Source organism: Hesperophylax consimilis, chromosome 5 (assembly GCF_061612785.1).
Source record: "Hesperophylax consimilis isolate HC1 chromosome 5, BYU_Hcon_1.0, whole genome shotgun sequence".
Classification (NCBI taxonomy): Eukaryota; Metazoa; Arthropoda; class Insecta; order Trichoptera; family Limnephilidae; genus Hesperophylax; species Hesperophylax consimilis.
The window spans coordinates 38336581-38352533 of record NC_142840.1 but is presented as its reverse complement, the minus strand read 5'-3'; the positions used below and the strand labels follow the sequence as shown (position 1 = coordinate 38352533).

The window sequence follows — 15953 nt, the reverse complement described above, 5'->3', positions numbered from 1 at the left end:
GCAAATACCGATTGGCGGACCGTAATAAACATATTACAAGGTCAATTGAGTTGCATTTCAATTAATATTCGATTTTCGTTTAGTACTTTTATAGCTTGGGTATGCTGAGTTACTACGTAGAAATCTTTATCTATTTTAATTATTTTCGAAGATATAGCCATTTCAAAAAAATTCAAGAAATTCGCGCGGGACCTTTATTTTCGCCCATAGACAGCGGAGCGCCAGTGCATAAAATACCCGCCAGAACAAAACATTTCATTGTTACATTTCAAACAAATAATTCTTACTTTGATAATTAATTTAATAATGAAAACAAACTTTTTAAAAACACTGGTATTTAAGTTTGAATGTGGACATTGATTAAAAAAATATTATCTCAAATTCTTTATTGGGGTAGTTGAGGCTGAAGGGAGATGGGAAGATTGGGATGTACTGGCTATTCAGATGTGGTAACCAAACACAGCTAAACCCATTTCAAGCTGTTTTGATTCTGAATGGTGGTCTTTCACCGGGGCGATAGTTTCTACCAATTTGATCTCAATAGCCAGCCCCCCGTTACCGCTTTCAAGCAAATAACATTCCCAAAAATTATATATTAACTCTTGACGTTCTGAAGCAAAATTTTCATTGTGCGTCATTCGATTCTATTTTCGTCATAACCTCTCTTTTGTAAAATTATGTTTTTATAAATTGTACATTTTAACCAGATAATGAGTTTATATATTCATAAAAATAGTACATAATATCCCTTGAAGGGCTGTCAATCCATCTCATGACAGAGCAGAATATCATAATGACTTTAGTAAAATGTCCTTAGTTTTCGAGATGGCACTTTTATGAATTTGCAATATTTTTAAAAAGTTTGCATGATTTGTATTGCGACACGGGAAACATCACACTGTGAATTAATGTACTAATTATTATGGAGTTCAATAAATGAAAACTATTGATTTCAGCTAATGAAAGACAGAAGCACTTCCACCATCACCAGTCCTAAAGTATTTGAGCACGAAATATCTGCAAGTAATGTTCATTATGAGACATTTACAAACCAAGAAAATAATAGTTACCCCATGTCATCGGCTACAACATCATACATAATGGACTATACTGAAGATTTCAAACTGCTGGCACAATTTGCTGAGGACATATACAACAATTCACTAAGCGAGAAAACAAAGTAGAAAGCGAAGCAATCGAAATGCAAACATAAAAAGTCTTGTTAGAGCATTATTTAAGTTTTTCAAATCAATTCGTAAAAATAAAACTTGATCTTGTTCCAGTTTTAACATGCTAAAAACACACACCATTCTTAGGCTAGCATTACACTTGTAAGTTTTTTCGTAAATTTACGACTTCTAGCCAATGGGCGCATTGGATTTTCAAAATGCAAGATGCCCATTGGCTAGAAGTCGTAAATTTACGAAAAAACTTACAAGTGTAATGCTAGCCTTAAAGAATTTTGATTGCTAGTCGTCATCCAACCTTTACTTTTTCAGTTTCAGTGCCGATAAATCGGCATTTATTGAAATGTTATTATAAAAATAGAAATGTTATTAAAAAAAAGTACCATAATTTTATTGTATGCTTCACATCACCTCCCTCACTAGGTGTGACCTGTTTTAAGGTAGGTAACAAAAATGTACAATATTAATGGCCGTTGTTCCCAATCCTACTGATCAACTGTTGAACTGAAATTTTGGCTCAACATTCCTCAAATGCACTATTACGCTCTTCCCAATACAACTCTCCTATGAAACCAAACAGCTGGATTAACCTCTGGCTCAGTAAGAGGATTAGTTATAAAAAGTATCAACAGAGTGAAAAATGACAGCCAAGAGTAGCACATCGTTTGGTTCACGCATTCTTCTTTGTATTGCGTATTGCCAATTTTGTTATTATTTTTAGTATCAAATTAATATGGACAGTGAAGATATTAATGTTAATATTTATAATAGATATTGTAGAATGGACGAATGTAATATCTATTTACACAGGCGGCGACAGCTAAACATTGAATGAGCGATTTCTTTAACCGTTTTCGATATAATTATAATGTTGTAAACTCCATAATATTAAGTTTCCCATTCAGCGTGAAGTTCTTGCTACTTTTTGGTTTTTATTTTGTCTAAGTTGCTTAGTTTCATGTTAACATACGGAGGATAAACATCAATCGGAAAATTTTTATTAATGTATTTTCGCACTTTCACAGTATTAGTAAAATTCAAGCTAATGCTTTATTTTTAATATATTTACACGCGTTTGTTAAAAAATTCGGTTTATGTATTACAGTACTTAAAACAAATTATCTGTATTAATAATAAGTAAAATAATAACTCATCAATATTAATTTAACATTGTAAGTAATTTAACTTTGATGACATTTTATTGTCTACGAAAGTGGGTGGGGCCACTTAAGATTACCAACGATAAAGATGTTTGGAAACAGGCGAATCGGGCGTTACTTAACAAATGGCTTGGCTGATGAGCCTTAGATTGATCGATCTAAAAGTCGGGAACAACGGCCCTAAGTGGATTCAGTGTTGCCTTCATTGAATAAACACGCCACATTACATGCTGGTAAATCACATTTAGGACGACATCGTTTTGAAGAGCTTGTCTTGAAATGAAAATTTTGTAATGCATACAACAATAAAGAGATATTTTGTCATGGAAATCAATAACTACAATTATTTAAGAAGTAAACTTGATTCACTTTGTTTAATGATTCCACGTTGCAAATGAATTATATTATATTTTCGTATAATTATAATAAAGTTGTTGAATGTTTTATTCAGATCGTATTATTCATAATTAAATTGATTACAAGACCGCCTGCCTTATACTGCGTGAAGACACCACCTGGTTAGGTAGCAATTTATTTTTTTATTTGTTTAAAAAGAAAGACAAACATTCCCGGGTTACGAATAACCTGACAATATTTGAAAATCTCCTACTACCACCAGACTAAGCGGAAAATGTTGCTCGTGTTGTGAAGGAGGACTTAGCCAGCCGAGGAATTGAACACACTTCGCCTGGGTGGGACCCAAACAAGAAGTCAACCCAACCACCGACCGGTGGAATATGAGCAATGTGAGATGGGTTAAAGTAGGAGCTTTAGGAAGGGATAAATCACAGATTATATGAAGGGGGAAAAACCGAGGCCGGTAACTTTTGACACATGCCAAAAACAAGTTGAAGAAATGACCTGTTTTCTATATATGTAATCCTACACCCTTTTTTGCTCAACACAAACCAAATTTGCAACAATTCTTTAGGACCCTGCTCAAAACATTGACATACTCCTTAAGATGACATTATGCTTGCGTCATTATATTTGAGACACCTTTCTTCTCAATTTTACAGGGAAAGAAAAACATGCGAGATACACAATCATCAACCTGTTCTGAATGCGTAATGTGTGTGTGTGTGTGTGTGGGGGAAATAGTTGGTATATATATAGGACAGATGTAAAATAAACGAGTGCGGGCTTTTGAAGTTATTTATTAAAACCTAGTTACATTCATTCGGCGCTGGCGTCAACATTCTCTGTCTGCAGCCCCTTGAGCGTGGGCACGGCAACGTAGGTCACCAGTGTGAACAGCTTGTTGGCTGAGTCCTCATCGTCATTGCGGCGGCGAGACAGACGCACTCGTACGCGGAAGGGGACATTTCTGGAAGCAGGGGAGAAAGTTAGGTTATAAAAACATCTCATAAAAAGTAATGCATCTATCTTTTAATCTTTGTCACAAGTAACGTATGTTACAGAAAGGGAGGATGTAACACAGTTCACAGTAGCAGTGCCGTGCATGTTTGAATTTTTGCTTAGAAGTGCTTAACGTACTTTAAACGGTTCAGTTCGGTCAGTTGTTTCAAAGAACTTGAAAAATTCATAAATATTCAAGTTCTGTGAAAGTTTTATTCAAGTTCTCTTATTATTCCAATATGGACGAGATGTTTTACAGTACTTGAATTTAACTTCCACAGAACTTGAATATTAACTTTGAAATTTGAAGAATTCTTCAAATTCTGTAAAACATCTGGCCCAAGACTTTGTAAACCTGAGTGAGAAAAATATAATAGAAACATGTTTCTCATTCTTATGATGTGAACCATGCTTAATGCAATCTAATGGTTTTTGTTTCAATATCTTTAAAACTCTCAAGGTTCGAAAAGCGAGATGACAATTTGTACATACGAGTACAGGTGTGATGAGAACCCAAATATTGATTAGTTACTAAAATATTTTAGTATCAAAAGAACAATTTGAACAATGTTTGTGAACACTGACAGTTTCAGACACTTCTTGACAAAATAACAATTCGAAGAATGTTTGGTTTCAGACATTTCTTGGACAAAAGAACAATGTTTGTGAACACTGACAATTACAGACATTTTTTGACAAAGTCATGAGGGTTTTTAATAACAATAAAGGTCCATAGACAGGTGTCTCATAAGATCCAGTAAAGGGAATGTTACACAAAAATAAATGAGCAAGACATAATCATCATTGAGGTCTGTCAATACAATCTCGATAAGAAAAAACATACAATAAATAATATTTACGTAAAAGCCGCACTTTCCGGTACAAATTATGGAAGTTATTAAGCAATTTATTTTAAATTCACTACAACTATTAACATGCGCAAAATTAGTTTTAGGTTCTTAGTTTGGGTCATTCAAATAATGGTAAACTTTCGGGATCGCTGGCCACGCAATTTGAATATTTTCAGAAAAAACTTTTGATTCACCTTAATTACTTTCAAAGGCATATATTTGCATTCAAGGCAATGGAAAATACTGCATTCAAAATTACAATTATGCAAAACGAAAATTTGCTTTTGTTGTATGGTATGACAGTCATTTACAATAATTTCTGTCCATGACCATGTTGGTATTCCTAATAGGCATGTTTCTTCAAGCCCCCTCGTGTAGTGTCAGGAATACCAACATGACAAAATGGCATGGGCAGAAATTATTGTAAATGGCTGTCATCCTATACAACAAAAGCAAATTTTTAATTTACATAAATGTAATTTTGAATTACTCTCCTAAAGCACAAGTATCAGCTTTATCAGGAGAGTTTGTGTAATGTAATACAAATCAATATTACCATGTCTGTATTGAATTGTTTGTAAAATAAAAATATGGAGAAAAAATTATGCTTATTTAAATTGAAAAGAAACTTTCGCAAAAATCACTGCATACTAAAAAAAATATCCAAAATGCAAAGGATCGATTTGTAAGGGAAATTTCGAACTTGGAATAAAAACGGAAATTTTTATTTTACCATCTCTCCTGACATGAATAGTTGTTCTTTTAGAAATTAAGTTGAGATGTAGTATAATTTCCATATTCTGTGCCCGGCTTAGACCATGGTGGTTAATAATAATTACCACAGGTTGAAAAATGTCCATAATGCACATAAATAAAATATATATTGGACAATTTTTATAGCGCCGCTTTTGTGAGTTATCACCTCCATGAAAAAGTCTACACAACAGAAAATAATACATGAAGAGGGATTTTTCTTCCACTTCATATCAGAGGATGTGTTAGTAACCACTGCGTAATTGTTTACAAAAAATTTAACATGCAAAAATAAAATTAGTCAAACTAAACGTAAAGGTTAATTACAATTTGCCCTTTCTGAATGCCTAACAGTGAACTTTTATTTGGATAATGCAAAAATGACTTTCACGGTAATAAAATTATTGTATTTTAAAATTTCTTAGGTGCACTTTGATAACATTCATATTTCACTAGAGTAAAATTCAATTATTTTACTGGTTTAGCATTTTCTTGCGCAATTCTGGTCTAACAACTGGAATAAACAAGGTTATGTTCTAATGACACTAACATGTTGTCATTTTTTCAAGTTTGGTTAAGAGTTAAACAAGTACCTGATTCCCTTGGACCAAAGGAATTTGTTCAGGCGTGTGTCAACTCGAACATCAGGAGTTCCCATTTGCTTCTCTGCGAACTTCCTGATCTCTTTGATGGCCCTTGGCGCCCTCTTTTTCAGACCAACTCCGTGTAATCTCTTATGGAGGTTGACGGTGTATTCGCGGGTCACCACTTCATTGATGGCGGATTTGCCCTTCTTCTCGCCTTTAGGTTTAGCCATTGTCTCTAAAACGTAAAATAAACACAAATTTACTACAAGGAACCATCACTACCGGTGACGTTAGGAAGAACTCATTATGTTTTTTCGAATACGCGGAATGTCATCGGGTAATAAATAATGACAATCATCGATAGAAACATTAATCCGGAACGATTATATTAACTAAATAATGCATTTCTTTCACTTTTTTACTAAGATTAAAACAGATATAATATAAACCACGAGTACCTTTGACAGCGAACGTATTGAAAAGAACCAGAGAAAAAGAACACAATAGAAAAAGGCACAAATAGACAGAGGACAAAATCTATGGATTTAGTGATGTTCAAAATACGACCGATATATTTTTATTACGATATTCGACACACAGTTTTTCCTTCGCGAAAAGTTCTCAAAAATATCACAAAAAATACAAAGAAACATGTCTAATAATAAATTATTTAGATTTTTTTAACGGCGATTAAATTTATGTGCGGTTAAGCACTAAAAAAGTATTTTTGTGAAATAAAATACTAAACTTGTATATAATGCATACACAAGCATTGTATTCACAAGAGAGAAATAAGTTAAAACAAATCGAATAAAAAAATTTAGAATCCTAGAAAATTAAATTTCGCGTCTTTTTACTTTACCACTGATTACCAAACCCTTTGCCTTTGTTGACAAAATCTACATCACCATGGTAATAAATATATCGATTGCAGCACTTTGGTTCAATTTCACTCAAAGTTCCTTTCATTTCCTATTTCAAAAATGGATTTAGAATTGTCTCATTCAGATTATACTGCAGTTGGACTAACACTGCCGAATACCCTTAAAATACTGCCGAATTTAGCACCGAAACCATCATTAAAAGTAATATTAAAATGAATAACCATAAATTCTGCAATTATAAGTTATTTACATGTTCCTATAGCTTTTCATGATTAATATTATAAAAAAATAAGACTTATTATCTTAAAGTTCAGGCGTGCACAAACAACTTTAGCCGCAGGCAACAGTTGTATCGGTGCATCAAAATTTATTACGGTATACAGAGGTTCGCACATGAGGCGACACGATACTAGGGAGATTTAAAAAAAATGTATGGATTTAGAAATAGTCACCAATTGTTGCAACAACTAAAGTTGGTCATGTGCATCTCGTATTCAGGTTGCAGTTGGGGATCAAGATGGCGTACTACAAGTATTTTCCATTAAAAATGATGAGATTCAGCTCACATTCAAAACATTACCAGGAGAACCCATCACCTCAGTCCATCTTGGAGGTTCCTCACCAGGTACATTGTATAGCATAGGTGATTGTAAGAATTATTATTTGAAAAACATCAAATAGCTACCAAATTTATTACCTATTTTCTGTTCTGTGTATTTTTCATTTCCTGTGTTTGCAGGAAGTTCGGCTGATAAAATATTTATTTCTTGCGGTGCTGAAGTAAGAGGCTATACAAAGAAGGGTAAACTATTTCTTGCACTGGAAACAAATTTATCTGAACCTATTATTGCAATGTAAGTTTATCTTTTCATAGATTCAAATTAAACCCCAGTGGTAATTGAATTAAAAAATGTAACATTCTTCAAGGTGGGTGCGAGAAGCAGACTTGCTTGTAGCAGGGTCCCACTGTTTATCCCACTACAGAGATTGTAAAGAAGTGGGAAGCTATCTGTGCGGTGACACAATAGTTGACCTAGCCGCCGTTCATATAGCTAATGTAAGTTTACCATAAAAAACAAATTAATATTTAACTAAAGCCACCACACAAATCAAATTATTTGGAAATCAATCAATAACTCTGGTTAATCCATCATTATTAGAATGCACACTCTCAATAGTATTGTCGACACAAGACATGTTATTGATCTTGTAAAGGCGGCCTTTTATTATTGATACTTTCTTTTTTCAAATAATATTATAATATTTCTTTACCTTCTTATTTCAAATAATACTATGTTATTTAAAAATAAAATTATGTGAATATCGCACAAGAGTCCCAACCGTCGGGAGCCAGTGAGACTATGGTATGCCCAATTGGGGTATGTTGTGAGGCTGAAGGTAGTGAGGAGGGGAAGGAGATGGGGAAGAGGAAGGTGGGGGAGTACCTGGCTATTCTGATCTGGTCACCAAACATGGCTGAAGCCATTTCAAGCAACATTTGAATTCTGAATGGTGGTCTTACACCAGGGCGATACTGAGAGTATCTTCCACTCTGGACCGCAAATATACTATATATTACTTTAAATTAATAAATAAAAAATAACATTTACTTGTGCACGCCGGTATTTGAACTCGCAACCTCCAGATTTCTAGTCGAGATCTTATATATATTTACTTACTGTTTAAACTAACATTCAATAAAGTGGGTTACAAACAAAGAATCAAAAAAAAAATTATCATTATGTCTTACCACAAAGTAATTGCTACTTACAAAAATATCAGTACCTACCAACCTACCTAAATATATTATCCCTAGACTGGAAAAAATGCGACACGCACATTGGTCGCGTACAGGTAGCTTGCTGTAATATGAAGGTGAATGAATGAAGAGTTGTAGTGCCATGCGTTGCGTTCGAGGACCATCGGACCAGCTCATCAGCGTTATGTCATCAGTCGACCGACTATATGGTTGGCACTATTTCCAGCCTTGTAGTTGAATACTTTATTGTATATTACAGAGTACTAGAATAGTGGGAGTCGTAGCCTGCAGTGGTGGTGCCGTGCGTGCAGTAGAGCGTGGTAGGGCCTTAGGGGGGGCTCGATTGCCACAGGGACCGAGGGTGCTCTGCCCCCTTCCCCAGGGCCCCCGGCCATCACCCCACCTACTCTGCGGGGCCGATGATGGAACACTGCACCTTCTGCAGCTCGATAGGTTAGTAGTTCTCATCGATGTAATGTAAATTCTAAATCGTTGTTTTAATATTTTCACATTTCGCACAACTATTACATGGTGCTTTCCACTTTAGCTTTATGCGTCTCAGGTGGCAGTCTCATTTATAGTCATACTAGCTCCCTCAGTGAGTTCCATGCATATTGAATAGTTACCTAGGTTTCGGGGTTTAAAAACGATTTGAGTAGCTTTAGAATTCTCTTTTCAAGTGCTTTAAGGGCTTGGATTTGACACAACTTTTCTATATGGTTGTAACAGTGCTTGTTATTTTTTCCATAATATTTTCAGAGAGCATGGTGGAATAATCGTGCAGCAGTTTGATGGGGTGGAGAGCGGAGAAGGGGTTTGCGCTATGGGGTGGTGGGAGGGGGGCACGGCCGGAGGTGGTCACCCCCTTCTGCTGTTGGCCCGCTCTGATGGCTCGCTCAGCATATACCGCATCTCCCCAGATGATCCGCAGCAATCGGCACTACTTCTCTTTACACATGCAAGTTATATTTTGTATTTTTTTCTTTGATTCTTTCATCCCATTGACGTAAATACAAAGACGAGTTATGTTCATACCAATCGAACAAAAAATATAGCACGTTCCTGTTTCTAGATGTAAAGCAAATAACGAAACACGTAAGAAAAGAATAGCCACAACGAATATGTGCGAATGGATGATATAGATACATATAACAGCCTTCATAGCTAACCAACGGAACGCATTAGTAAGGGATAGCCATATAAAGAATATGTGTGTAAGAGTGAAACAGGTATATTATTATGAACGTCCCTCGCTTCTGTATGCGTGCATCGCGACTCCAGATGCGAACTTAAGCGGCCCTCTGATGGGCGAACATGTCCGCAGCGTGCGTAATGTCACAGGAGAGCGACGGGCATTTTTTACAAATGTCCACAGGACAAATCACGTGAGGTCATGCTCCGACTGCTTGTTGTAAAAATGCTCGCTTGTAACTGGGCCTCTTAACTGGCCGTAACCCGAGACGAGCAAGCAGAGTACGATGTACTGTCGCTAGGTTGTGCTTCACACACCTATGTGTTTCTGCATTCGATGTCTTTTTATTCACAAAAAGAGCCTAGAGCGACGTATTTGTGGCAGCTGGTACAGCTTATCTAACCAACGAACTTATACAACGTGCGATACTAAACGCAGTAAATCTCAAGTATGTTCACTGGACCTAGTTCAGTGAAACCAAGGGCATTATATCAATAACCTATCTTCTCTTTTAATTCATCTAAGTTTCATCCACAGTTTTTTGAGGAATGTGAGGCAGAGGGAAGAGGGTATTCAGATATATTAATTATAATTCACTCTTCATGTCTATAATATAAAACATAAACTCTAAAGCTTCATTAATGGTTTTCAGTATTGCGGAGAGAGTGTCACATCAGTATGGGGCAATTCAATGGGTATTATAGCAGTCACTCGTGCTGGCAGAGTCCTAGGGCTGGGGGCTCCCACACACCCAGATAATGCCACCGCAAAGCTTAACACCCTCAGGTTACTCCATAAAGAAGCTTTCTCAAATTTTTATTTAACTTATTTACGTTCAATCTGTTCCAATTTTTGTATTAAATTTGCAGGAGTGAAGTCCAGGAATTGGAAAATAAAGTAGAGAAAGAGAGGAGTCGCTATAGGACGTCCACTCAGCCATTGTCTCAGGGGCTGTCCGCAATACCAGCTCTGCAGATTGGAGAGGAGGTAACCAAAATTATGTATAGTCTTCAAAGCATCGTCCAACTACAATCTAATCTAACAGAATTGTAGCCTGAAACCTAACGAAAATATTATGCCTTAAGAACTATATATTCATACAAATAAATAGAATTCAAACTGTATGTACAATTTATAATTATTTAAAAATGAATAAAACAGCATCATATTAAAACACCTTATTTGGTTGGTACGACTGAGTCTGTTAATTCTGACGTCAAAGGTCACGGAACTCAGTCCACAAGTAACATTTCACTATGGTTTTGTACAGAGATTAAATATTGATTGAACCAATGAAACTCAGGTATTGTTTAAATTTAAATGATTTCATTGTTGTTGTTTTACAGTGTTGATGGAATTGAAACATAATTTAGGCCCTTAATAATTAAAATTCAGACTGAAAATGACAGAAATCGGTTACATTCGAGGACAGCATTCCATGTAATTTAAAAAGAAAATATGCAGTCGAAACACCACGATGTAATCAAACTTAAAAGTACACTAGAGGTTAAATTTGTAGCAAAAAATTATTAGATCACCTTAATTTAAACAATTGTACTTGCATCGAAATGATCCCCGCAGCAAAATGCAGTTGAACTAAGTGATTAAGGAGCATTTATCTTATTGGTTATTTTAATGGCGTCGCAGCATTTTTTCACAGTGCAGGTTTTGGAACAAAAATTGAATGGTAATAAATCATTTATTTTCATGTAGTGGGGCCCTGTGGAGGGGGATGGGGCCCGCAGACTGTGTCTATCTCTTGGTGCGCCCCTGGACACACTCCTATTGCAGAGCTCTGCCCCCTTAAAGCTGTATGATGCAGCTATGAATACCGCATTGCTGACTAGAGCTTGTGATCCTCAAGTAAAAAAATAAAGTACTTTAAAAAACCACAACTATTATGATGATTAATAAATAACATGTAGGTATTTAAAATAGCAAAATTATGGCACCTTCTGAAACTTATAAGTTATTACAAAGCTGTTTTTAAATCCATTTTCACTACTTTTATTTAAAAAATTATGAATGTAATTAAAGACAGCCCTGATTTATTGAGTCTAATCACCTTCAATATACCAACTAGAACTACTCAGTCGAAAATTCTTTTTAATTGCAACAATAATATCAGGACAAAGTCATTTATATACTCAGTTGACAATACTTTCCGCAGGAATTGAAGATGTGTTCAACTGCACGGAATGTAGTTATAAGAGGGCTATAATAACATACCTCAGTAATAATAAAAATTAATGTTAGCATAATACTATTCTTCTGCACGGGTTCTATAAAATTTTAAATGCTAATTTTGTTTTTGTTTTCTGTTCCACTGAAATATTATGTACATATTATCATGTTTGTAAAAGCCCATATGGGCATATAATGTATAAATAAATGTTTACCAGGAAAGTATTTATTTCCAACTCATACAAATTAAAGCTGGTACTTACCCACTTGGCCAACATACCGGTTTAAAAAAAAAGAATAATTACACAGTACAAACCATTTTAAAGAGATTCTTGCTAGCATAGTGGTGTACTGCATCGTAGGACTACTGCAGAGTAAGGAAGACTGCAGGCGGGTATTTTAAACTAATTTGAACCATTTTTACAAATAGTTTGAATATTAACAGTCTGCACAAATATATTCAAAGGTGCTCTTTAAAATGATTTGCCCAATAAAACAAATGTATGCATTTATGCACGTACAGAATAGCGCAGGCCTCCTAGCCACATACCGCTGCCAGACCAACACGCAGCGCCTGGAGATGCGAGTGGGGGCAGCGGCGGAGGGGGCGGGGGCCGCGGGGCTGCTGCGCCTCTATCTCACCCCCCTGCTGCAGCCCAAGTGCACCCAGCTGCTCATGCACAATGTGCCCCCGCTTTCGTGGCACGTCCCCAGTCAGGATGTCAGCCAGGAAGGGTGATATGTGATTTATAATTCTTTATAAAATATCTATTTATATAATGGATAGTGTCGGTGGCGGAAACTGGACGGGTGGTGTGGATTTGATTTTTATACAAATCTACAGTTTTATTCCGAAACTGATGAAATTTTGCACACTTCAAAACAAGAGCAAGGTTACTGTCTACATCAGATTTTGAAAAACTTTGCATAAAGCCCGGGCAATGCAAGGGAATCCAGCTAATAAAGAAATAAATCTCTTAGTAACTTAGCGTGCTAATGAATATAAGTAGTTATTCTGGGGAAAATACTTATGGTAGATCATAATATATTGTTTTCATAAAAAAATATATTATCTATATACATTATCTGGTAAGATGGTAGATACAATTTACATAAATTTCATTTTTCAAAAATAGAGAATTTTTGGTCCATTTCAAATATTGATCAAATTGTGATCGGCGCCGTTGATGTATTATATTTAGATGACACATGAAGCAAAAAAACAGGTTCCACTTTTTTGCCTCCAATTGACCTCCAACTAAAATTACAGAATCCGCTCTAAGCGAACCGCTTATCGCATTCTAATAGTGGAATATGTTTCGACAAGATAATAGTACGTATTAGCGCTTCTAATTGTAAAGCTCTATGAACAGCATGTCCTTTATGCATGACAGTCGATTACGATGAGACAAAAAGCTGACGCAGGCCAATAATTAGCAGTTAACGGAGACCGTTCAAGTGTCAAAAATAAAAAAAATCAGTTTTGATGGCCATGAAAAGTGGAGGTATAAAGCAGGGTTAAAGAGGTAATCCCTGGATCTGAAGTGTTAAAGAATCATCCCCATGCACATTTACGAAATTTGACATTTGCAGTGACGACTTGCATGTTCACTTTGCCTTCAGATATTACATCTGCTAGTTAGATAGAGTCAAAAATAAAGCTGGCCTTAACGAAAATACCTTTTTATCAACATTTTTTGGTTTTACAGTAATCCGAAAACGGGTATGTTGTGTTTCAGAGAATTCAACAGTCTAAGTGTAAGCGGGGCCTTCAGCAAGGCAGAGCTGCACTCCTGGCTGGGAAGGCTCCTGCCTGATGTTCCTGCCCGGCCCCCACCCTCGGTGGACTCCTTGGCTTATCGATCCATCATTACAAATACGGCACTGCACTGCACCTATCGGTAGGGATCCAAGTTTTTCAACATCTCAAAAGCTCAACCATTGATATATAATACGTAGAAGAACAATTGGAAATTAATTAATTAATAATATTGTATTTTCAGTAAAGGGGAAGCCGAATTCAAATCAGAAAACATTTCTACCATAGCAATAATAAAAGACTTCCTGTCACTTGAGGCCACCAAGAAGAAAGTTAGGTTGGACATTTTATGCAGTAAGTTTTTATTGTGTCTAAAAAATTGATTAACATTGGATAAAAATAAGGAAATAAAAGAAAAAGAACTCACTATCCACAGAATAACAAAGAACACAAGAAATGCAATGTGTTCGTGTTTCAGGATCCCAAAATCCGACCATTCTTTGCTTCAATTTCAAATACAGAAATTCCTTTTATCATCATTATGAAATTTTCCTTTCGATCAAATGAAATGGTGATATAGGAGTCAGGCAAGTATAAGGCCGGTATATCAGTTGCTCTTTATCCTCGCTAAGTATCAGGTCCTCGCTCAAATTTAAGCAGGCTAAATCGGTAGCTTCATTCCTAATAAGTTGCAAAGTAGTTCGTTTTTTAGACACCGGGGCGTTTAGCAGTGATGCACGTCAAATTTGATATTTACGTAAATAATTGCATCCTTTAATCGATTGACTAGCGATGAGGAATGTCGATAATATTAATTGATAAAGTAAAGTCTGATAAGTATAAGACGGATTTTAAAAGTTTCAATGTGAGTGAAGTTTGTTTTTGACGGTTAGTCCGTCATCATTTCCTGACAAATTCTAGCAAAACAAATACTATTTACAATTATTAGTATCCTTGCGTATAGCACCACACTGATTGGAGTGGGGAGACTTAATCCAAAATCAACTGCGGTCGTTGATATTTAGAAACATTGCGATGACAGTAGTTTGGTTTCACAAAGAAAAAAGAAACATGTTTCTCTATTAAAATCATACACAAAACGTGTAATATTGGTGATATTTTAGCTTAAAACTTACATACACATCATGTACTAAGATCGACATAACAACCGAGCAGAGCTTAAAAGAAACTGATATACCGGACCTAAGAGAGACAGAGTGCATTGGACTTGAATCTAAAAGTCAGTGGCGACATGGGGTTTCTTTTCAAATGTACATGGAAGGCATTTCTAGTGGGTATTATCTGTTCAGTGTCATTAACACATTACAACTTTTTGCTTTTACTTTTTGTAGATGTTGTTGATGAGACTCTGATTAGCACCCTGTTGAAACTACATCCAAGGATGGCAGAATCATTTCAGAGGATGAAAGATGAAAAATTATTAGAAGCTTTGAGGTAAAAAGAACGTTTTTTGAATTACCAAAGCTTTACTCAATTCTAAAACCAAGAATTTGCAATAGGTGATTATAATGATAAGCATTTAATTTAGTATTACTAATTGCAGAGAGCTGGAAGTCAATAGTACAGATGAGTTCTTGGAAGAACAACTCTGCAAGGATTATACAGAGTTACTTCGCAATCCGCCATCCACAACCGGAACCAAGAGATTGCTCTCTCTGAGTCAACTCCACGGTAAAAAAATTACATATTTAAAAAAAAAGTAAAACAACTTGAACCACCTCTAAAGGTGTACCACTGACAGTACTTCCTTCTCATAAATGACAAAAAAAGTATAAATTGGCCTATAATGTACATATCACAAATGTTTTTTTGTTGTATGTTTTTGGGGTGTTATGCCGTGTTGCGCTAACTCCTTCTTTAGCCGACGTTTCGGACAGCGTTGCAGTGTCCATCATCAGGGCAGATCCGGTAGATCCGAAGATGTGTAGTTGTTGGTTGTCGAGTTTGTGCTTATTTACTTGGAAGCTATACCGCGCCGCCAGCTTCAATCCACTACGAGCCTGTAGGTATCACAGTACAAGGGAACTGCAATTTAAGTGAAAGCACAGTATTTACGTTAGCCTGGGGCCCGTCCAAGTGCGAAATGCCAACGGAAGTGGCGACATCTTACAACATACAACAAAAATGCTTTTGGACGTGAAAATCTAAAAACTTATATCACAAATGTGTCCATATTTTTAAATTACTGCAATGCTAGTCGAACCTATCTTAGAGACGACGTTGGAATGTAATGGGTTAATATTATTAATAGATTATT

General features: G+C 35.8%; 2 protein-coding genes across 2 annotated transcripts in view; one reads left to right on the top strand and one right to left on the bottom strand.

The window, feature by feature from the left end:
- Window positions 1-3488: 3488 nt before the first annotated feature.
- RpL31 (ribosomal protein L31) lies at window positions 3489-6431 on the bottom strand. Its single transcript, XM_089632192.1, has 3 exons — window positions 6356-6431; window positions 5904-6132; window positions 3489-3674 (listed from the first exon to the last, which is right to left on the bottom strand). The coding sequence occupies exons 2-3, from the start codon at window positions 6125-6127 to the stop codon at window positions 3524-3526; spliced, it is 375 nt and encodes a 124-aa protein (XP_089488318.1). The 5' UTR covers window positions 6128-6132; window positions 6356-6431; the 3' UTR covers window positions 3489-3523.
- Window positions 6432-6880: 449 nt separating this feature from the next.
- Window positions 6881-15953, top strand: part of LOC149423921 (BBSome complex member BBS7-like) — a 9229-nt gene continuing 156 nt past the window's right edge. The window contains exons 1-14 of the mRNA XM_089631926.1: window positions 6881-6982; window positions 7280-7413; window positions 7525-7635; window positions 7709-7838; window positions 8800-8993; window positions 9300-9498; window positions 10385-10518; window positions 10602-10719; window positions 11446-11595; window positions 12440-12651; window positions 13656-13817; window positions 13920-14029; window positions 15028-15130; window positions 15240-15367. Coding sequence (XP_089488052.1) covers window positions 6881-6982; window positions 7280-7413; window positions 7525-7635; window positions 7709-7838; window positions 8800-8993; window positions 9300-9498; window positions 10385-10518; window positions 10602-10719; window positions 11446-11595; window positions 12440-12651; window positions 13656-13817; window positions 13920-14029; window positions 15028-15130; window positions 15240-15367 — 1987 coding nt within the window. The remainder of the gene's footprint in view (window positions 6983-7279; window positions 7414-7524; window positions 7636-7708; window positions 7839-8799; window positions 8994-9299; window positions 9499-10384; window positions 10519-10601; window positions 10720-11445; window positions 11596-12439; window positions 12652-13655; window positions 13818-13919; window positions 14030-15027; window positions 15131-15239; window positions 15368-15953) is intronic.

What these genes read in the sequence shown, in the direction of transcription:
- RpL31 (XM_089632192.1), bottom strand. Translation starts at nt 6,127, where the DNA reads ATGGCTAAACCTAAAGGCGAGAAGAAGGGCAAATCCGCCATCAATGAA. An exon ending in CTTTGGTCCAAGGGAATCAG is followed by an intron (nt 3,675 to 5,903) that starts GTACTTGTTTAA and finishes CCCTGCTTCCAG; the next exon opens with AAATGTCCCCTTCCGCGTAC.